The sequence below is a fragment of the Uloborus diversus genome, chromosome 4 (genome assembly GCF_026930045.1).
Source record: "Uloborus diversus isolate 005 chromosome 4, Udiv.v.3.1, whole genome shotgun sequence".
NCBI lineage: Eukaryota > Metazoa > Arthropoda > Arachnida > Araneae > Uloboridae > Uloborus > Uloborus diversus.
The window spans coordinates 62548722-62572363 of NC_072734.1; the positions used below are offsets into that span (position 1 = coordinate 62548722).

Consider the following 23642-nt stretch of genomic DNA (forward strand, 5'->3'; position numbering starts at 1 on the left):
ACTGCGTGGGGTTTTTGCTGGGGATAGTTCAAGATTTTTTGAGGTAGTCGGTTGCAAGTTTTGACATGTGATAGACGTGTGTTTCGGGAGTTGCAATGGAATGACTGAAAAGTACCGATGATAAAAATATGGAGGGGATAACCGATCCCTCTCCATCTGCCTTTAGCGACTAGAAGTCGGGAATGTAATTATTCCCATGAGTGGAAGCCGTGTCGGACTCAAATTATGTAAAATTAGTCAACTAAGTTGTTAATATTTAACTTAGAGAGTGCAAAAAAATGGTGGTGTCTGCCTGATTTTCCTTATTCAACTTGTCCTGGCACCTCCACAAAAAGGGAATGATGATTTCGTCGTTCTTCATTGTCCACTCGGCATAGTCCCCCCTCCCTGTGATCGCGTTTTTTTCTATTTTGAACATCACCAACTGCTGGAAATTCTAACTTGAAGATGGGTGAGTGGCCTTGCGTTCCGGCACCATTTTAGCCATTTTTGACGATCGAGCGGTAGCCACATCAAGGAGAGGAGATAGCCACTTCTATCGCCATTTTTCCTGTCACCAGTGGCATCAATGCCTGCCTCCTCCCTATTGCAGCTGCGAAAAATCGTTTTGCCTTCCTTTTTTATCGATCCCCCAGTGCAACAACAAACTTCCACCCGTTCCTCAATTTGTCATTTGGCTGTGTTTGGTTAAGTGATCATCTTCAATAGACTGGACTTTTTTTTACTTAAATTTTTCCCTTTATTAATTGATTTTACTACAATTTTATTTGTCATATTTTCTATGTGAGTCCTAAATCCGTTCACGGAGCTCCCCGACCCATGTGCGTAAAAGGTCGAAAATAAAGAACATCATGTGACTCTGCCAATCTGTGTGAAGTGTATTTTTTTGCTTTGACAACATTGGGGTAGGTCTTTTTTTGTTAATTCTTTCCTCGCTAGCACCATATAAAACGCTGAGACGTCCTGGAGTTGTTGCGGTGTGCAATCGGTCAAAATTTAATTTTCTTCATCTTTTGATTGTCACCATTTGTGAAGTTGGTGGTTTCGCTTTTCCCCACGATCCTTAATCTTTTCCACCACAATAATATAACGAACAGACAAAACATGGCATTTATGAGAGCAAAAATGAACAGTCTTGAGCAAAGAAGAGAGCGAGGGGACATGATTCAGTTGTTTAAATTTATTAAAATGAAAGATGTTACGGGGCTGAAGTTTAGCACTGAAAACAGGACAAGTGGTCATTCTTTTAAGCTATTTAAATCTCAGGCTAACATGGATATTAGGAAAAATTATTATTATAGCAGGGTAGTGGAACCTTGGAACAGCTTACTGGAAGAGGTGGTAATGAGCAAGGGAGTACAGTCGACTTCCGCTACAGCGCGATTCGACTTACGCGAAATGGCTATAACGCGATTTTTTCCCCAGTAAAGAATTTTCGACCTAACGCAAATTAATTGGCAGCAACACGAAAATTTTCGGAAGGAAATCGTGGTGCGTAAGTATCGACTTTGTAATTCCTAATATTCTAATAAAAATATTTTTTTTTCGAAAATGAACCTTCATTCCTTTAGCATCACTGAGAGCTGAAGTTCCCACAGCGTACTTGTCTGAACATCGCCTTGTTAGTGCATATAAATAACTACTCCTCATTTTCCTTTATTATTTTCATGCTAAATGCGAAAGTTGATGAAATGTTATGACACCTAAGACTGCTGTTTTACTTAAAGTAAGGTAACATGACAATTGGGTATGAGTGATTCTTCCATACGCACAATTAAAAGTCAAGAAAAGGAAATTCGTAAAATTTCGCCGAGTAGTGTCCACGCAAAATGCAAACATGATGAAAATAGAAGCTACTCTTTTATTGTAAATTAAAGAAACTTAGAACAGGGTGTTGCCATAGATGGAAACGTTATAAAATTAGTGATGCAACTGTATTTAAAATATATATTCGAATAACGGTTTGATCACGCAGCATAAATCATCATCTTCTTCATTTTTTAAGGTACGAATATCACTACTGGATCTATTCTACAGTACAATCCAAGTGCATTATTTTATTAGTATACCGTACATGCCGTACTAGTTTATTTTATGTCCCTCTTTCCCATTGGACATTGATTTTGCATCGTAACGATATTTTCTGTTGAATAAAACAGTTTAAAAAAAAATATATACAAATAAAAATTCTGTTCTTGATGTACGAAATGGTAATGTATAGTTAAGGAATGGTTTAAAACAGTTTGAGGTGGTGTTTAAAAGTGTGTTAAATATTTGGATATGTTTGTAAAAGTTTTTACGCATATCTTTTTCTACAACGCGAAATTTCGACATACGCGAGGGGTCTTGGAATGCATCCCTCGCGTAAGTCGGGACTCGACTGTAGATAGTTTTAAGAGGGCCATTGATCTTCACTGGGCATTGTAAATTGACTAGGACTAGTTTAGCTAGGCCCAGAGCCTGTTGCTGGTCGTCACTTTTGTATTTGTATAATTGCGATTTATTTTGATACATTTGTTCTATCTCTTTATGAATTCATAAAGTAGTTTTTTTTTTTGAGTAATTTTTTTTTTGGACTGTACTGTCTCAGTCATTTCTACATGGTGTAATTTGTTGCAGACATAACAGGCTATAATTGTTTAGAGCTAAGTCTGAGCTGTCAGATGGAAATTGAAGAAGTTGTGTACAAGAAATTCACTATGCTTCACTGCCTTTCTTGTATAACTTCCTCAAGCATTTGCTATACTTAATTTTTTTAATATAACTGCTGATCTTGTATAACAAATTGAATATCTTATATAGTTAGATAGTACTGTCACCTATTGGCATATATGAAAATAATTAGTAACCAATTCCTGACACCTCTTATGGGTTGGAAACCAACTTACTGACTAACCATGTAGTCAGTGGTGTATCTAGGAAGTCATGGGGGGGGGGGGGAGGCTGAGGAAACTTGAAATTGATATGGAGATCTTCCTAAAAATAAGCAAAATTGATTTTAGAGTTGAAAGTTTTATTTAACTGTTATTAATGACACGTAATAATTTTGAATGCATTTGATTTTAAAAAAAAAATAATCGAAATTTAATGCAAAATAGAAATTTGAAAATTACAAGACAATTACAAGAGTAATCTTTTATTAGACATAGCCATGAATGCAAGTTTGGTGAAGTATTCAAGACGGAAAATATTTTCAGGCCCCCTTCCCCCGCATACGTGCTTAGATAAGGTAAAGTTCAGGGAAAAGAGGGATTCAGGGACTCTTACATCAATTATTTCAAAATGATTGTCCCAAAATCAAAATATTGGGCGACCTTCTACTAATATGTTACATTATTAATATTAACATATACTATTAATATATAAATACATTAGAGAAAGAGGGAGGGGTGTCGCTCTGGGCTTTCCCCGAAATTGAAGCTTTAAAAACGAAATCGTACTCCATCTTTCATATCGTTCATACACTTTTTGAATGCATTATCGAAGGGATGGAGTTCAGGAACCCTCCTTCGGCAATATTTCGAAATTGAAGTTCCAAAAACGCAATTTTAGACGATGTTGGGTAATGTTAGGGGTTAAAGGTTTGCAGCTCCCCACCATTACCTAGTTCTTTGCCGATCGTGAACATTTTTATTGCAGCAATAAAATCGTTTGAGACATAAGATTTTCACTTTTTCAACATAAATCAGTTCTGATGGGAAAGTCTTCATTTGAAAAAGAACTTTTTTATAAGATACCAGGTGGTGAAATTAGCAATAGCTCTCAAGGCAAACTCAATACTTTAATTTTTTTTCTCTTCCCGAGAGATTTGAGATGTACTCTAATTCCATTATAAACAAATTCTATTTTGTATAGTTATATCCAAGTTTTATCTTTTCTTCTATCCTAAGAGTTAATAAAGCTCATACTGATTTTTAGTAGCAAAATGAAATTTGGATGGAAGAGGGAATTAAGACAGAACTGTAATATAACTAACCTCGTGATCTTGAAGGCAGAGGGCTAAGCAAGGGCTCGTGGATTTGCTTGCAGCGATGACGTTGTGCTTTCAGAGTGCTTAGAACAATTAAGATCAACCACTGGATAGAGCGTGTAAATGGGAAGGTGTCGTAGTGGTACTATAAAATTGAAGGTTATAAAAACAAGATTTCGAATAAATATCAAAAATAGACAAGACAAGATTTATCAATAAATTACAAAGTTATCTAAACAAGATATAAATAAATTTGAAGGCTATCAAAACAAGACTTGCAAACCTAATAGAAGGCTTTTAAAGCAAGATTAACAAATAATTTTGAAATTCATCAAGATGAGATTAAAGAAAGATCAAATTGTATTTTTAGTGAATCAAAATTTACAAATAAAATTTTTCAAAACAAAACTAAAATAATGAAAAGAAGTGCACTGAAACAAGGTCAAGGCAATAAACAGAAGGGTATAAAAACAACATCCACAAATCTGTATCTCAGAGCAAGAACAAAGTAAGTCACATAATCGCTACTTTACATGAGAGAAGAAAAACGGTTAATTGGCTCATACAAAGGATTGGACTTGCACTCTTTTAACCCGTTTGGGACAAACGACGCATCTTTGTGTCAGCGCTAGGTGGTTCTTCAGAGACGAAAAATGCATCTGTGGGTTACGGTAAGTAGTACGCAGCCGGCCTAATGATGCTATTCTGTGTTTTGGATTTGGAACGAAATGTTTACTATTAGATGGCGTTGTTACTTATCCATGTTCCGTTCAAATGATTGCTCTCCTGCATTAGTATTTCTCTGTCTGACATCAGAATGGGGTCTGTCAAGTGTCTGTGATTTATTGGATTTCGTGAAAGAAAATATAAACATATGCTCGCAAGTGAGAAGGGAAACGTATACTCATTTTGAAGTGGCTCTTTCTAGTATCGGTTCCATTTATAATGGGTTTGGAGGGAAGATATTCTAGCAAGAGGTTTTACTTTTATGTTCATTTGGTAGCCATGGTGAACACGTTATCTTTGCGAGGAGGAAATATCTTAATTTATGAGATCCATCTATGGATCTCTTGGGTCACATTGAAACAACTATAAATTATTTTTGTTGGAGTTCTTCATAGAGTAGTTACTTTCGAAAATCATACGCTGAAAAAGAAGGCAAAGAACTTAGATGGAGATGTGTAATTTGCTCAAAGCAGAATAAAAGATGTAACACTACGTATGAGTGTAGAATACTCAAAGCGCATTTATCTGTGCTTTGAAAATTTTCATGTGGTTTTAAAATATTAATTGTTACATTCTTCAAGTATTTCATAATATTAAGCACAAATATTTTTCCTGTTTTGTAGAAAATATATTGTTTAATTTTGGTACTTTTAGCTATTGTAAGAAACAATATATTTTGCATTTTTATTGTTAAATATCAACTTTTCATCCAATCTTTTGTTATGATTGAAATTTTGATATATTTTATCATATATTAAAAAATGGTTTCATTTCTGCTCAAAGTATACATTTTATCCATTATTATGTACGCGTACTTTCCGAAATTGCATATTAGGCTTAGCGGGAGAAATTGCCCCGGCCTGTGCACACAGTCCGCGTGTAACAGCTGCCGTCCTGAGGGAGTGCTATCTTCTGCGGACTGCCGTCCTGAATGGGTTAATACCGGTGAAGAATTACAAAAGATTTTCTTTTTAGAATTATGTTCACATGGCTCGATGCAGAATAGGCTTCTACATACAATGCATTAAAAAACAGAAAATCAATTTTTGGACTTAGCTAGTCTGGCTCTGAGGTACAGAAATGATACTTCAGGGTATAAAAAAAAGATCTTCAAATAAAATTGAAGGTTATCAAAATAGACTCACAAGTAATCAATAGTATAATATTATGGTGTAGTGCCTTACTTTGTACATAATGACCAAGGTGGACTGTAGCCAGGAATGCCGACAAAATGGATCCAACAGCCACAATGAGTAAGTAGGTGGATAGTGCTCACTAGGATACTTGAGAGGCGAGGGACAACACACTAGCACAGACATGCACATCGGAAGTAAGAAATTTCCCATTGTAAAATTATTGTCCAGAACCTAAATGGTCAAAAATTAATAAAAAATTTAGTTGTGTTCAGAAACTGGTCATTGTTTCATTGGTATATAGAAAAAAAAAATGTGCAGAAAACTCACAAATGTAATAAGAACATTAAAATTTTAAAAATACGAACAATAATTGCAGTTAAGGTTTAACAACAGTTAAGAATTAGAACTTTTTTTTCAATGCAAAAAAAAAAAAAAAAATTGATTATGAATAAAAATAGATCATACAATGGTTTTTTTTCATTCATCATAGATGAGAAATGTTTTGGATTATTGAATGACTTTTGATACTTTCAAATGCAAAACAACAACTGTTAGCTAAAAATATATATATATATATATATATATATATATATATATATATATATATATATATATATATATATATATATATAGCCATCAGGGTTGGCAAGTTTCTGCCGAGGTGGTTAAAACCACTGGTAGAAACCAGTTAAAATCGGCATGGCAAAAACCACTTTCTGCCAAATTTATGGCAGAAACTGGCAAAAACTCACAATATGACAAAAAAGTTAACTAATCACATACAATAGAAAATGCATGGAGAAAATAATTAGTTGTTAACCAAAGCAATTTAATTACAATATTATCAAAATTCAAAAGTTACAGTGTTTGGACCCTGCAGTTGCCTCTTAGAAAAGGTGGTTTAAAAATCTAAACAGTTTCTCGATTTAATATGCACAAATGAGAAACTTTAGAATATTCCTCAAACAGAAGAGTTAACAGGCAATGCATCAAAAAACAAGCAATGTTTGTGAATTTTTCTTTTTTTTTTTAAACTGATCCACCATGTAGTAATTAGGATAATAGTAAAAATTTGACTGGAAAAATAAGTTTCAAGAAATGAAGCCTATTTGTTTTGCAAAGTTGTAACAATAGGTACAAAATCTAGCTTAATATTGGCAAGTAAAATTCTGGCACTTTCTTCTTGAAGCACATAATAATTTCAATCACAAGCAATTTAGATGAAGCATATAAGCGAGCATATTACAATCAGTAATGCCTGTTTAATTCTCTATGTCACTCCTCTTTCCTAAGCACCCATATGAATTTTCATCCTTTGTTAGATTAATCCAAATATTACGAGCATCTGCAATTTAAAAGATCCCTTTCTGAACAAAAGGGGGGGGGGGGGTAATCAAGGGCACTAAAATAGGATTTTATTTTTTTTTAATGATGAAATGAAGTTTAATTTTTTTTTTTATTTTATCCAAACAAATATCATTTAGTAATTACTTGAGTTATTAAAGACGCTTTTAAGTTTTTGCCAGTTCCTGCCGGTTTTTGCTGGTTACAACCAGTTTCTGCTACTGGCACGGCAAAAACTAGTTTCTGCCGGCAGAAAGCCAACCCTGATAGCCATTAGAAGCTTCCCTCAACATTTGCAGACTATACTTGATTAAGATATATTTGAAGAAAAAAAAACTAACAATTTTCCTCTCAATTTTAAACGTTTTTCCAGGCAAGACAGTTTTCTAGCCTTTGGAAACCATAGTTCTTCTTCAAAACTCATCTTCTACTCATCTTTGTGATTATTCTCAGATTTTATGTGACAGATATTTTTTCTTCAAAATAGTTACAACATAAAGTGCAGAATCACCAGAAGAAGTTTGGATTTTTTCAAAAAATTGACTCAAAACAAAAAGAAAAAAGAAAATAAAATAATAATAAAAAAAAAAAACGCTCAAAAAATAGCTTTTTTTATTTTTTAAGAGAGAAAAATAACCTTAAAAGAAGTGGTCTAAAAATTGAGAGGGGAAAAAAAAAGGTGAATGTCCACAGGGTTTGGGGTAACGCTCCCTCAACATTTGCAGACTATACTTGATTAAGATATATTTGAAGAAAAAAAAAATAACAATTTTCCTCTCAATTTTAAACGTTTTTCCAGGCAAGACAGTTTTCTAGCCTTTGGAAACCATAGTTCTTCTTCAAAACTCATCTTCTACTCATCTTTGTGATTATTCTCAGATTTTATGTGACAGATATTTTTTCTTCAAAATAGTTACAACATAAAGTGCAGAATCACCAGAAGAAGTTTGGATTTTTTCAAAAAATTGACTCAAAACAAAAAGAAAAAAGAAAATAAAATAATAATTAAAAAAAAAAAAACGCTCAAAAAATAGCTTTTTTTATTTTTTAAGAGAGAAAAATAACCTTAAAAGAAGTGGTCTAAAAATTGAGAGGGGAAAAAAAAAGGTGAATGTCCACAGGGTTTGGGGTAACGCTCTACAGTAAATGCAACCCCTTTTCTGTATACATTGCAAAAAACAAATAAATAATAATAGTGCTGAAAGCAAACTTTTAAATTGAAAGTAATAAGAATATTTGTTTGCTACCAAGTAAAATAAATATATAAATAAATAAATAAAATTAAAAAAAAAGCTGCACACTGAAGCACTAGATTTCTGTATAGGTGATATTACTTGGCATTATTGTTAGTACCTGAAGACGTGCACATACAAGTTACATGGTGTATTTAAATACTGGAATTTATTCTAGTGAGTATGGAAAATATGCGGAAACAAACAAAAAACTAAAATCAATCAAAAGCAAGAGGTAAACATGCATAAAGTTTACAGGTGAAACTATTTCAAAGTATTCGCAAACCATAAATTTCTGACTTTCAAGTTTCAAGATATCAGAAAAGCTTCTATGAATTTTTATGATACAAAGATAAATGCATTTCTTTAGCAAAAAAATTTTTTATTACCTTTGGCATGCACAGAAGGAAAGTGCTAAATATGGCCGAGCTCCTGAAATGCAAATTGAAAAAATATTAAATTAGGTTTAATATTAAATTAGGATTTTTAAAAAGTATTAATTTTACAATGATAATTTAATGTATTCTACTTTAAATTGATTATGATAAAATAAAGCAATGTGAAGTTTATATTAAACCCATTAGAACAGTTGTTATAGTGGAATTTTGCTACTTTAAAGCAAAATGAAATAAATTATAAAATAAAGAATTTTTATATGAAAAGAGAGAGAGAGAGTATGTTTATAGTAATTTTCAGAAAGGAAGAAAACTAATAAGGAGAAGAATAGAAAATAATCATCTTACATTATGAAAAATGATTTAATATGGAAAATTTTTAGTGTTACTTAGTCACCTTCAAAAAGAGCAGAGTTTATTTCTAGGTGGCAGAACTTGAAATCAAATCCCAATATTAAGTTCATTGAGACCTTTTTCATGTTCCTTTTACAAAATGGACCAGCAATTAGGGCTAAAACAGCTATTTAGTTCATGCATAATCAATTTTTTGCAAAACTAATCCTATTGTTTAAAATGTATGAAAAAAATTTGACATGCAGAAAACTTTCAAAACCATGTTTTAGTTTATTCAATTCAAGCAATATTAAAATTATGTCATTTTGCCTTTTTTTTTTTTTTTTTTTTGTACTGTCATAATCTTTGGCAGGTTTCAATCAAAACTTGTTTAACCCTAAATTACTTGTTTTGAAAAAAAAAAAAAAATGCCAGTAACATAATGGAACACTTGTTAAATATTTCATATTTAAAATTTATTCTCTTAAAAAAAAAAAGATTCATTGAATGCTGAAAACTGAAAGAATCTTACCGTATCTTATGAGGTGGCAGCAAAAATCTGCCTTCACCTTGATTCTGGCTGTAGCCAAGCAAAATATTCAAGTGACGTAAAACAATGTGCTGAAAACAAAGTTCATACAATTTTTGAAAAAGTATTTCATAAAGGTATGAGATAAACTGCGAAACAGTATTAAATTGCTTTTAAAACATCATAAAAGAACAAACAACTTACTTGACTTCGAGTGATCTTATCATCTGAGCGATGAATGGGATCTGGTCTAGACAAAAACTGTAAAATGCATAATTTTTAAATAAAGCATGAAGAACTGCAAAAAGAAAATTACATGTAACATATAAAAAAAAAATCATATTTGTGCTACTTTTCAAAACATTTTGGTAGCTGAAAAGTAAATGAATCTTTTTTATGATTTTTTTTAAAAAAGTCAGGCATTGGAAATCATGACTGGATGTAAAATCATAGTCATCAAACTAAAATGACTTTAGTTCGAAGTAAAACTAGTGACCAGTAATTTGGAATCCTGTAAGAAGTGCCAAATTACCTGCATAAGCAGAAATATAAGAAGGTGCAGAGTCTCATTGTCATGTTCTTCGGTATCCATGGCTCGATACAAGACATTGAGAAAATGAGACTCTTCTTGGGCAGTGTCTTTTAAATGGCCATCTGCAAGAAAGAAAAAAATACATGATATGAAAGATGGACAGTTTGAGTATTACTTTCATACAAAGTACACTTTAAATACAAAGCAATACTCACAAGTTTTTAAGTAAGAGTTACTGTATAAGTATTTGAACAATAAATTATCATAGTTAGAGAAAGAGTATGACCACCCTATATTACTGGAAGGGGATGATTATCAAGACAGTGCTTGTGGGATAATACATGCAGTTAAAAACATGAACCCAACATTCAAAAAAACACAAATAACAACTCATTTTCAGACACGTGTTTTTGAGATTAGAAAGAAACCTTTTTCTAAATAAAAAGAAATGAGCTTATGGATGAAAAGACATCCAATGCAGATTTGTCAATCAGAAGCTCATTCCTGTATTGATAAAAGTGTTGTTTTGACCCAAACATACACTTATGTGCATGAAATACACCACCTGCTCAGTCAATTCCAGCCGAAGACTGCAGTTTCGTGCTTATTAGCACTCATCAGCCAGGCACAGGAGTGACTGAGCTGAAAGTGGAAAACCTCTTAAGGAAGCCAAGAGTGCCAATCAAACTGGTAGCTAATACAGAATTAGCACTGACCAAAGCAATGGTTCGGTACAACTCGAATATTGAAGGCAAGGCAGGTATATTCAGTAAGCTACCGCCCTATAGCCAGGGCTAAGGCAGAAATACATGAAATACACCTCCAGCTCAGTCACTCCTTTGCCGGGCTGATGAGTGCTAATAAGCGAGAAACTGCAGCCCTCGGCTGGAATTGACTCAGCTGTAGGTGTATTTCATGTATTTCTGCCTTAGGCATGGCTATAGGGTGGTAACTTACTGAATACACACTTATGTAACTTTCATAAACACAAAAGAGAATAAATACTAACAATCTAACATTTATCAGATACTAAAATGCTGTATTTCTTTTTAATACTTAAAGCACCCATTTAGTTTGCAATACATAAAGTCTAATTTGTGCATAGTAAATATTGGAAACAGTCTAATATGTTACTCTGAATAATTTTCTGACACAATTTGAACCAGGAAATAATAAGCTTTTACATGAGACAACATTTGAAGACTAAAATTTGAAAATGCATTAAGTGCTCAAAAAAAAAAAAAAAATCTTTTTTGTCAAAGTGAAGTAAATGCCAAGCATTTCACTGTGGTAAATGATTTATGTGCCTATCCTCCCTAAATGTAGTTAAGATAACTTTGTCATGGTTCGCCAGTGAATCAACCAGTTAGCGCCCGTGCGATGGATAGCGCAGTAAGTGCCATTGAAGGTTATTAAAGGTTACTTATCTTGGTTGGTCCAAGTCCATAATGCAAAAAGATGGAAAACGCAGTAAGTGCCACAATCCTCCAGGAATCTTATTTTTGATGCCATGTAAAATTTTTATTTGGCACTTACTGCATTTTCCATTTTTAATCTTCATTTATTTGAAGACTTGCTCTGACTATGGCTGCACCAGATAATATGTTTCTTTACTAGCCATAACAATTAATGAATTTTCCTTGTTTAAACAAGGAAACTGGACAACTGCCTATATTGCCCATATTGACGGCAAGAGGTGCTGAACATCAGTATCTCCTCTTCACATATCAACACAAAGGCAACAAACATGGCAGTGTTTAGCAGTAAGTTACACCCCTAAGCCAGGGCTAAGGCAGAATTACATGCAACCTACCAGATGGCTTCGAGGTGGTAACTTACTGCTAAATACCCAAGTTTTGCCTTCAATTCACGAGTCAAACGCATTATGCTGCAGCCACTCACTGGTGAGATAAATTTAGACTACCAATTTGTTAGTACTCTCAGTTTCAATGAAATGACATCTGCTTCCAGCTCGGTAATTCACTGATCCGGACTGATGAGTTCTAAAAAGAATGAAACTGCAGTCTCTAGATTTGATAACCGGACTGTCTGGTATATTGCATTACTCTGTTAGTTAGTTTTGATAGCTTTAGAACGTGAATGCATCGGAAGAATTTACTTTCAGAATTAGTTTTAAGTTTTTAAAAATAAGGAAGTGTATTTTATTGTTTTAAAGTGTAGAAGAAATGTATTAGATGACAAATTTTTGGCAAATTTGTCAAAATTTGTCAGTATTTGTGTTATATTTTGAAAAGAATAGCTATTTTAAAATTAGAGCTGCCTCAAACTTGAAGAACAAATTTCCTTCATAAACTCTAGTCAAAATCTTCTTTTTCATTTATTCTTAAAATTAGGAAAATTATAATTATTGATTGATAGAATTCAAATTTAAAAGGTTTTTAATTACATCAATTACGATTTTAACATTCTAAAGAATTTTATCTTCAAACACACCATAAAAACGGCATTGAAATCAAATGCTGTGTTTAGCCATTTATAGACACCATAAATTTTCTGTAGAATTGTTTCTTTGTAAGAATTTACAAAATATTATCAATAAAGCAAAACCTCATTGCAAAAGCTTTGTTGCCATTTAAAGAGATATGATGAAATGTGGAGACTAACCTCAACAATAAATGCATTTTTTTTTACTATTTATTTAATACATTTTGAAGAAAAGTTTTTTGCATCTATGGCCTTAAAAATAAGTTTAAAACTGTACTTACCAATAAAAAAGCTGTTAGGAAAATGTTGCAGAGGACCTCCCATTCCCGCCATGCTACCCACCAATCGGGAACTCTTACGCTTCAGCACAGGAGCAGAGGACTGTCGTTCATAGCTTTTCTCTCGGTCTAAAACATACATTAACTTTTTGAGCATACTCATAAACTACTGAAAGATATGCATAGAGGGAAGAATGGCTAAATTTATAATTTTATGAGGTCTGTGAGGATTTCGATCAAGATTTTTGAGCAGAGAATCGACTGAAGCAGAGACTAATATAATTACCAGTGAACAGAATAGGCATATCTATTCAAATTTGCAGCAAAATCTATAAAAGGTTTATGATATTTTTTTGAAGTAACCTGCTTTGTATCAAATGTAGGATGCAAAACTACAATAATTTGCAATTTTGCAATTTATACTTTTTGAATATGATTACTAAAGTAAATATAAGGCTTAGGTAGTAAGTTACCGCCCTAAGCCGGGGCTAAGGTAGAAATACTTAAAATACACCACCAGTTCAGTTATTCCAAAAGAGGACTGCAGTTTCGTGCTTTTTAGCACTCATCAGCCCAGAGTAGGGCGGTAACTTACTACAAAATACCATGCTTTGATATCAATCTTTGAGTTGAACCGCACCATTGCTGCGGTCAATCATCTAGGGTGCTAATTCTACATTAGCTACCAGTTTGTTTGGCTCTCTTGGCTCCCTTAAGAGGTATTTCGCCTCCAACTCATGTGATTCCTATTTCGGCCTGATGAGTGCTAAAAAGCACGAAACTGCAGTGCTCGGATGGAATAACTGAGCTGGTGGTGTATTTTAAGTATAAGGCTTAGGCTTTACATTTGTGTTTGTAATGACATCATAAGAAAAACCAAGTTTGCAAGCTCAGAAATAATTCATCAAAATAAATTAAAAGATTAAAACAAAAAATGACAATGCTCCTAAAAATTATTTTTCTTAAAATTACTATTCAAAAAGTGTCAGGCGAAAGAATTTTGGATTTTAAGAGAAAATATTTCTTATGAACTTTGATTCATTTGAAGTAGCAAACAGCAAAAAAAAAAAAGTTATATTAAACTGATATTTAGTGAAATTGGTGAAAAAAAATATGTGTGTATGGTTGAGTTTCTTTTTTTTTCTTCAAAATTGTACAGAAATATTATGCAGTGTGTGTTAAATTTTCCTCATTTTTAAACTGATAATGTTTTTTTTCTTTCAGGAAAGCATATTATTCTTCCCATAGCCTTTAAACATTTTACTCTATTTTGAGAATAAAGCCACTTGTTGCAAAAATATTTACATCAATTAGTTACAGCATTTTCACTCTTTTATTTCAGTAACAATGTAATAGAATCATTAAAGAATCATATTTAGAACAATATTTAAGTAAAAAGTGATACAAATGAATGGAATTAATTGCAACTGTTAACAGTTAAAGTCATGCCACAAGTCAACTTTATTTTTCAAATCTAAATCTAAAAAAAATTGTTTACATTTCTTACCTAATTTTTCAGGTCGAAAAATCATGGCAGAAGGAACTGAAACAGTTCTTCTGTAAGGCATAATGTCACCAAAACTTGCTGCGAGTGACCTTGTTCTTTGAGTATAGGATAATGCTTCATGAGCTCGTTTCAGTTTTCTCTGAAACATCTCACTATTCACATTGGTGTTCTTCAAATCTAAGGAAATTGATACATGTTAAGATAAAAATTTAGAATTAAATTACTCACATTTTAAAAACAGCACAATAAGAGTAACTCGGATCAAATGTCACCTTTCAACAAATTTAAAAAAAAAAGCTCCAACAACAAATGCATGGGTGTGCGCAGAGCTTCAATAATGGGGGTACCATATACCAGGGAGCATGGGAGTTTAAATAACCACCGGAAAAGGGGTGAGGGTAGGGTAGTGGCACGGTCAAAAAATTAAGTGAGTGTGTTAAATTGGTGGCATCTGATTCCTTTCAAAATCATCTTAAATGTAGAGAGAGGATTTAGCTTTTGGTTTAAAATGGAGTCAGGGAGTCAAAACTAGATTTGAGTATTGGAAATATGAACATACTCGTAAGCAGAATACTCACTTGGAAATGAGGGTACCAGGGAATCTCGCCCAAGAATTTTTTGAAATTGTAGCAATAAAAAATGCATTTTTAGCCTATCGATCTCTGATAATGTTAGGGGAAAAAGGTTCAGAGACGCTTAAACCCCAACCACTTTTCGGTTTAAGGAGGGTTAAGCCTGAAATTGTAGCTCTAACATTGCAATTTTAGATGTGTTTTTGATGATGCAAAGACGAGAGATTCAAGGTCTCTTCCTCAGAAAGTTTTCAAAATTGATTAACTTAAAAAACAAATTTTCAGACGATCTTCAACGATGTTGGTGAGAGGGGGGATGCTCTCATAGAAAATTTTTGAAGTTAGCTTCAGAAGTTAGCCACGAAGTTCTCGCAGATTTAGTTTGGGCATTTCTCAGGGATTTGAGTGGAAGTGCTATCCTTAAAGCTTTTTGGGAAAAAACGTCCGAAATATGTAAATATAAGCCACCTCTTATGAGAATAGTAGAAAGGATGGGGCTTGGGAACTCTCGTCCGGAGTTCTTTTAAAACCAATGTTTCAAAAACGGTATTTTAAGCCAACTATGGTAACATAAAATGAAGGGATGAAATTCAGAGGTTTCTCTGTCTTTGCTATATACCAATCTTCTTTTTTGTTTCAATTATTGATAAAAACATTGTGGAAACCCCATCTTGAATCCTCATTTTCAAAACCATTTGAGTGTTTTTGTTTTTAAATAATGAAATTTTCAATTTCCAGTCTGATAATTTTATTTGTTTGAAATCCGAGCGTTTGCGGTTTCAGTAAAAATACTTTTAGGGCCACTCTACGAAAATTCAACCGCTTGTCTCGCAAGTAACAGTTCATATATTTCATTAAAAAGTAATGATTTTAAAGGGTAATGATGAAATTTTTTGCTTAAGAAATCCCACATAAGTTAGTAATTTGTTAAGCAGAAAAAATTTGTTTTTTGATATTTTAAAGTATTATTTTTAATGACTTGTATGAGGATCACATGTGGGACAAAATGACTGTTTTCTATGGAGTGACCTTTTAATATTTTAGTGATACAGCAGTGGCTCTCGCCAAGTGGGAAACAGAAAAGACGTGAGGCCGTAATTTGGTAAGATTATTTTGAAAAAATATTATAAGATTTTAGTTAATTACTTTAATGCTTTTTTCAAAGAAAGTTAGTTGCAATAAAGCTAGAAGGCAAAAAGAAACAATCCCTAATTCCCCCCCCCCCTCCCTTCACAAAAAAAAGAAAGAATTTTGCACGCATGGGACATTTTCTGGGTCTACTTACTGCACTGACGTATCTGGGTGGGGTGAAGTAGTTTTCTGCCCCGGATAAACTTTATTTTTTTGAAATGAAGGTGAGTTTTTCATGTCTCAATGGGAAAAGAAATATTTTGAAACATTATTCAAATAAAATATATATTACAAATTAAAAGGGGAGCAAACGCTTAACTGAAATAATACACAATATCGACCTAAATCTGTGTTTTTAATTTAAAAAATTTCTGGAGCAGCGTCTTCCCTTTTTTCACCAGAAACATTCTACATTGCTTTAAACCTTGGTTTCAGCTTCGTAAATGCTCAGATTGAGAGTCCCTGAAAACTCCTCCCCTAACACTTTGGAATGCAGGCTAAAATTACATTTTTGGAGCTTCAATTTCAAAATGTTTTGTAAAGAGGCATTGAATCTCTTCTCCATCTAACATCACCAGAAATCGTCTAAAATTGCACTTTTGAACAATAATTTTGAAAATTACAGGTTGAGAAACCCCCATAGCCTTCTCTCTAAAATGGTGAACATAATCTAAAAATTACGTTTTTAGAAATTCAATTGCAAAATTTTGCCGGTGGAGGAAACACGAACTCTCCCCACAACCTAACATTATGAAAGATCGTCTAAAACTGCATTTTTAAAACTACAATCTAAAGATCTTTCTATTGGAGGAATGGGGGGAAGGCGTCATCCTTAAAGTTAACTAGAGACGCTAGACTCCATACATACGCTACTAAGCACCTTAAATTTTCACACAAGCATCCTTATTTCTATTTCATGAACATTCCTTGATGTTTTTTAAAGTGCTAAAATGTTATGAACTTTATTTGTGCAAAAAGGGGAGCAAAAATCATTTGAAGGGTGTTGAAAAGAGCTCCTATTCAAATTCAGAACCCGACATGATTTCACAAACTAAAAGTTATTCCTCTCTGCAGCACCGTTTCTAACTATCGTAATTATTCACTATCAGAACAAAGATGAAATGCGTATACAGAGAGAGAAATGATGAAAGCTGGGTGTGTGATGTAGAACCTGATTAGAAGAAGCTTCCTTAACAGTCAGCCTCAGCAACTTCGGTCTCATATCAACTGCCTGCACCTTTCAGCAAAACATTATAGTGCTCTGGACTTGTAATCTTGTCAGTTTTTTTTTTGTTTGAGCTAATAGGGGTACTGTGGTACCCCTGGTGAATCCCGTGCGCACACCTCTGAACAAATGCAAAGACCGTCAAATTTTGATGAAATATGGATGTAAACAAATACGGAACGTCATGGAAAGGATGTGAGGGAGAGCAGAAAAGTAAGGTTTTGTATTATTTGACTGAATATGTAACAAATAGTGCTGCAATAGGGGGGGGGGATCAAGGGAATGCATTCCCTCAAAAACTTTGGTATTTTCATTGTAAAAATAATGATATGTAAAGTAAATGGCTTTTAAATCATCTTACTTTTGCTGAGTCCCTTCAAAAAAAAAAAAAAAAAAAAAAAACCAACTACAGTCATCCCTCGCTACTTCAACTTTCGCGGCTTCACTACACCGCGGTTTTTTCTTTTCTTTTCTTTTTTTTTAAATATAGTAAATAGCCTTTTTTTATGCGCTCGTGTAAACTTTTTTCTACAAAAGAATAACAAAGTATATGTCTTTTAAGTAATGTCTGAGGGGGCTAGTTGTACTAGTTGAGGGGAGTGGAGGTATAAAATCGCTGAAGAAAGTGTAGGGAATCCCATTTTAACCGTTTAAGCACTAACTGGAAAGTATAAATCACTGTATTATTACTAGGGGATAAATACATCTGTAAATGGTGTTCAACAATGTAGTAGCTTTTTAAGTTGTACACGTAAATGTAGAGGGAGTGGAGGGCACCTATGGTCACTAACGGGCAATTGATTCTTCATCGAACAAGTTGAGGTTTTTTTCATAGATTATTAGTAGTGTATAAGAACTGCGTGTGTGCGTGTAGTTTATTTCCCAATAATTAACAATGTGATAGCTATTATTTCTAACATATCTAATTTTCTTATATTTTGGCAATATACTAAGTAATAGAAATGTAATGGTGGCTAAGGGTGCTGTTTCATGTCTAGGGGTCTCTAACTATGATAAAAACCTATTTGAATCGCCGTAAGTAAGTTTTATGCGCTCTAATTAGAAAAATATATACAGACTCCTGAAATAGACCTCCTTCGCGGAAATTCAGATATTGCGGTCAAGTCTGGAACGAATTAACCGCGATAAACGAGGGTTTGACTGTATAGCACTGGTAACAACAACTTTTTATCAAACATTTTTGGTTCTTTTTTTTAAAAACTCACCTCTAACGTAAGATATCTCTCCAAGATTTTCGAGTCGTATCTGGTCCTCGAGGAACAGAGTATCAAAACGATTCAGAAAAAAGTCCCAGGTCAGAAAACGTTTTCCAGTGAGGTGATTGTGAATCTGTAGAACTGTCTGCAGGACCATCGGACGGTCGGGAATACAGCTGTCAAATTGAACTTCCATGCACCATACAAAAAGCTGAAAAATGAAACAATTTCTTGTACCCTTAAGATTTATGATACATTTCATATAAATGTTCTTTTCTCAAAGGTTTATTTACTCACGCATTACAAATTACAATAATAAGGGGAGAGTCTTGAAGAATTGGACTGAGGGAGAAGTGGGACAGCTGCATCTATAAGCCGCAATAAAGCGTAAAAAATTATTTCTATCTTGTCCAGTAGATGTTGCAGACACAGAATAGAGTCAAGGGAGAGTCTAAAGCTGCTACAACTACCAGACTAGCAAGAAATTTATTTTTCTCATTTTACTTCGACTTATTAATGCAGCTGTCCTATTTCTTCTGACTCCCCACCCCTCTACCGCACTTGTCTCTAACTTGACGTACAGATGTTAGCAGGCCAGGATTTACCTATAAGCTAAACAAGTAACAGCTTAGAGGCCCAGCTTTGTTGAAGGTCACCTACTCCCGAAAAACTACATGATTCGTTCCTTACAAGAGTTGTTCCTAAAAAAAAGTGAGAAGTTAAAAAAAAAAAAACCTTTCATTTTCGTAAAACTTTGCTCGTAAACCTTGAACATTTTGAAAATGCAGTTACAAACCTTGAATTTTAAAATTTCTAACTGTGTACCTGATTTGCATATACTTTAGGGGGGTAAACATATTTTTATCTAATACAACTAAAATATAGAGATTATCTGAGTAGGTCTTCGAAATTCCTTCCCTTTTCTGTTGTAAGTTGTAAAATTGCGTTTTAGAACTTCAATTTCGTAGTAATTCCGTGGAATGTTTCAAAACCCTTTCCAGCTAATATGATCAAAAGTCATCTAAAATTGCGCTTTTTTGAAACTTCAGTTTCGAAAAATTACCGGAGGAAAGTCACTAAACCCATTCCTTCCCTTAATAACACCACTTAAGATGTCTACAACCGCATCTTTAAGACTTAAATTTTACAAAATGCTTGGGGGGAAGGCCTCCTCAGATCAACAAAGATCATCTGAAATCGCCTTTTTGAAACTTCAATTCCGAAAAGTTTCCAGGAGGGAGATTCGAAAACTATTCCTTTCCTTAATATTGTCAAAGATGGCCTACACTTGCATTTTAGAACTTTAACTTAACAAAATTTTTAGGTGCAGGAACCCTCAAGGGAGGGGCGATCGCCCCCTCCCTTGTATCTGTCCTTGATGTGAAGGGAAGGGGGAAGACCAAACTGTGCCAAATTCAGCTTCTTGCTACTTGCAGCATAAAAAATGTATGAATCATAGTTCTTTCACGTTTCATATCTTGTTAATTATTTGATCCCAAATTCAGTATTTTGGAAGTTTCTTCTGTTGTTGCTTGCTTTTATCTTACTTCTACTGTATACTGTTAATCTGTTTAGAACAAGAAAAAAATATTGCTCTACCTCTATTATTTTTCATTTTATACACTACTTGTATTCAAAATAAAATATTGTTGTAAACAGTAATATACATCTACAGTAATTGAAAAAAAAAACTCCAAATAGAATTTTGTTACAAGTTTAGAAAAAAATCGATAAAACGATAAAATAAAGTATTAAAATGTCAGAGACTGGAAATTGCAAACGAAGTGCTTTAAATAAATTTAATTGCTCAGCATTCCTTGAAAATAATTAAATAAGTCTTTCAGTCTACTTAAAGAATGCTTCAATTTTATTCCTTATCTAGTATAAACTAAATTGTTTTCATGACAAGGATGTAACTCTCGAGATATCTATCTTCTAAAACTCCTTCTGAAACTCCGCGTTTCTTTTAAGAGTTTAATGCATTTATTATTAATGATTATTTTACTTGTCGTTGGGTTTGGTGATGATCAAAAATCAACTTTACCAAAAGTAATGAGAGCAAGTGACAATGCATTGTCTTTTCTCATCTTTCTGTTATCAATGTCAACAATTTGTCGAACTAAAAATAAAAAAAAAATATATTTTGCATTTTCTTCATTTGCAAAAGAGTGAAACTTATAAAAAAGTTTTGATTTGCCTATTTTTTCCTGATATTTTGTAATTTGAATTATGCTTTAAAAGGCCTCAAAACGCAGAACTTTATATCAAATTTTTTCAAAATTTTCAAAACCCCCAGACTCTCTGAAATTAAAGATATTATATATGGCACTTAAGGTGGTCCTTGAATCACTATCCTGATACTCCCTTCCCTCCAAGTTCAATGATAAAATGTATACTTGTGGGGGACATACATATCAAGAAAAAATGTTTAGTTAATTTTAATTAGATATAATTAGGATTAAGTTATATTAATATACATTTGTTTTATTTATAAATTAACAGGGGTGCAAACCAGGTGGAAGACATGGCTGAAACTGAGTCATTGAAATCTTGAGGATGCTGCTTCTAGAGATTTTTTCTCACTTTTTTTGAGGGTTTTAGGGTTTTTGTTCGTACTGTGTGTGTGTGTAAGGGGGGTGGATCAATAGTCTTGCGATGGACATCCCTATGATTAATACAAACATTACTGGGAGCCCTGCAAAAAAGTCTTTGCCCAGGGCCATGCAAAAGGCTAGGGCCGCCACTGGTAGTAGCAATAGCACAAGAAAAAACATATACGAAAAAACCACCCTCTTTTCCTTCAAGTGAAACTTAACAAGTGTTTCTATAAGTTTATGGGGTTATCAGTATGATCTTTTACAGTAGAACCTACCACAAAATATCTTAAAACTAAAAAGTGCAAAGAAACATGGAAAAAAAAAATAATAATTAAAAATCTGATAATTCCTGATAATATGGGGTGAACTGGAACAATTTAAACTTTAAACATAAAAAAAAATAATTAAAGATATTTTCAAGACTTTTTTGACTAGAAATTTTGGTCCTCTTTTGTTCTTACTTTTTAAAGCAAAAAACAAAACATTTTGAACAGTTTGAATTCATATACATAACTTTTTAATGGCTTTCTGATTTACCCCCGCAGAACAGGATTAAATGGAACACATGTTAAGATCTTTATTTGCGAGGATTCAACTCTTAATATAGTTTTTAAAAAAAAGTAATAGTAACAATGGGGCAGGGGCGAAAGAGATCAAGTAGTTACTTTCAAAGAAAACACTTATTCCTATACAAACTAATGTACGTAAAAAATTCCGAGTAAAACTTAGAACCCAATATTTCAATTCATCGCAAGAAAAATGTATTTGAATTAAGTACAAATATTTAATAAAGTCAATTCGCCATGATATTAATAAAAGTTATCAGGCCTTTGAAACGAGCAGATATTTGGATGTTTCCATTCGACTGAAGTTTTTTCATGATACATTCTGGAAGGAATGCTGCCTCCTCCTCCGTTTCTTGATACATCCAGGCATTGGATACTCTTTTGTAATTTTCCCGCACACATTCGATGTTTGGGTACAGGACTTTGGCTACTTAGAGTAGTTTTGTTAACAATTCTCACAAGAACTGAAATGAAGTGAATGGAATATTTCCCAGAAATAGCAGGACTCCCACCTCTTGGCAGACTTTCTCGAGTTAGTCCATCTAGTTATAGCAATGAGTTTGTGTCTCTAATGTGTTTGCATTTTAACCGGTTTTTTATTGTTCTGTTCAAAAAAAGAAACGCGTGCTTTTAAGGCACAGAAAAATTATTCTTCATGTTAGTCAATGGTTTACTTGAGAAAGATATTTCAGAAACAGTACTAAAAGATTAAAACTTCACTGCCCCAAGATATTTGGGTGTGTTGAGGCATATGAATTCAGGGTAAAAGATTTTGAATTAAAAATTAAAATTAGCATGGATATTAGGACTCGACCGATGCATCGGCCTGGCCGATGCATCGGCGCCGATGGTTCAACAATTTAGCCATCGGCATCGGCATCGGCGGCCGATGCTAACTTGCAGGAAACATCGGCCCATCGGCCTTAAAAAACATCGAAAAGCCGATGGAATTGGCTGATGTTTTTGGGAAAAAAAAGGACCTTTGTTGTTTTACTTTTTAATACAAAGTAAAGTGAGTTATTGTTTTCACATAAAATTGTTTACTTAAATTTCAGTATGAATTTTTATTTTAATCACCCCTGAAAGAGTTTTTAATACTGTATTCAGGTACCAAACAAGTCAATTATTGCGTTGTTTCTTGCGGTTGGATGTACGTAAGTATCTCTCATAAGTCATAACTCAAAAATGGTAAGCTGTAGAAGGCTAAATTTTCGCGTGTGGGATGTGCATACGTTCCAGTTGTGCAATTCTCTTCTTGTTTTCAATCGTTTGTTCTAAAAAGCCTATTTACTCATTTTTTGTGGCTATTAATTACTTATTTCAAGGCAAAACTAATACAGCGCCTCAGACTGACGATCATTTGGTGATATATTGCCGAATTGGAGACTATGGAAACAAATATTTGATGGCTAAACCGGTTTTGTTTCATTTTGTTAGATTCTCGTTGAATCGACGGTAATTTTTAATTTTTCGATATTTGTAGTATGAATCTTTTTTGTATCGCTTCTGCGGAGCTACAAGTTTAGGGCCCGTCTAAGTACATTTTGGGACCCCTATTTCTCTATCATAGAAAATGTAAAACATTTATCATAAGCATTTTTGTAACTTGGTCCCCTACGGTTATGGGGCCTCTCGTACAATTGCAATATTTGCTATATTTTAAATCGCGCCTGCGCGTCAAAACAAACTCGGGTGCAAGTTTTAAAAGAGTTTTTCTGCTCAATGTTTATGATTACTTTGAACTCTATTTTTTACGACTATTTTTTGTATTTCCGAGAACACTTGCGTGCCCCTCCTCCCACCCCCTCAATTTCTGAAATTAAACTGTAGTTGTACTTTTGAGTTGCTTTAAAAGTAACACCATTCATAAAAATTAGAGTTTTTTTTTTTTTTTTTTTTCAAGCTTT

At 33.4% G+C, this 23642-nt stretch overlaps 1 protein-coding gene across 1 annotated transcript in view; it reads right to left on the reverse strand.

Annotated features, from left to right (window-relative positions):
* The window catches only part of LOC129220600 (protein unc-79 homolog), a 144637-nt gene that overhangs the window by 42578 nt on the left and 78417 nt on the right, over nt 1–23642 (reverse strand). The window contains exons 27-35 of the mRNA XM_054855029.1: nt 18582–18783; nt 14428–14604; nt 12924–13049; nt 10198–10319; nt 9870–9926; nt 9669–9757; nt 8798–8840; nt 5881–6063; nt 3977–4115 (exon numbers count right to left, since the gene is read on the reverse strand). Coding sequence (XP_054711004.1) covers nt 3977–4115; nt 5881–6063; nt 8798–8840; nt 9669–9757; nt 9870–9926; nt 10198–10319; nt 12924–13049; nt 14428–14604; nt 18582–18783 — 1138 coding nt within the window. The remainder of the gene's footprint in view (nt 1–3976; nt 4116–5880; nt 6064–8797; nt 8841–9668; nt 9758–9869; nt 9927–10197; nt 10320–12923; nt 13050–14427; nt 14605–18581; nt 18784–23642) is intronic.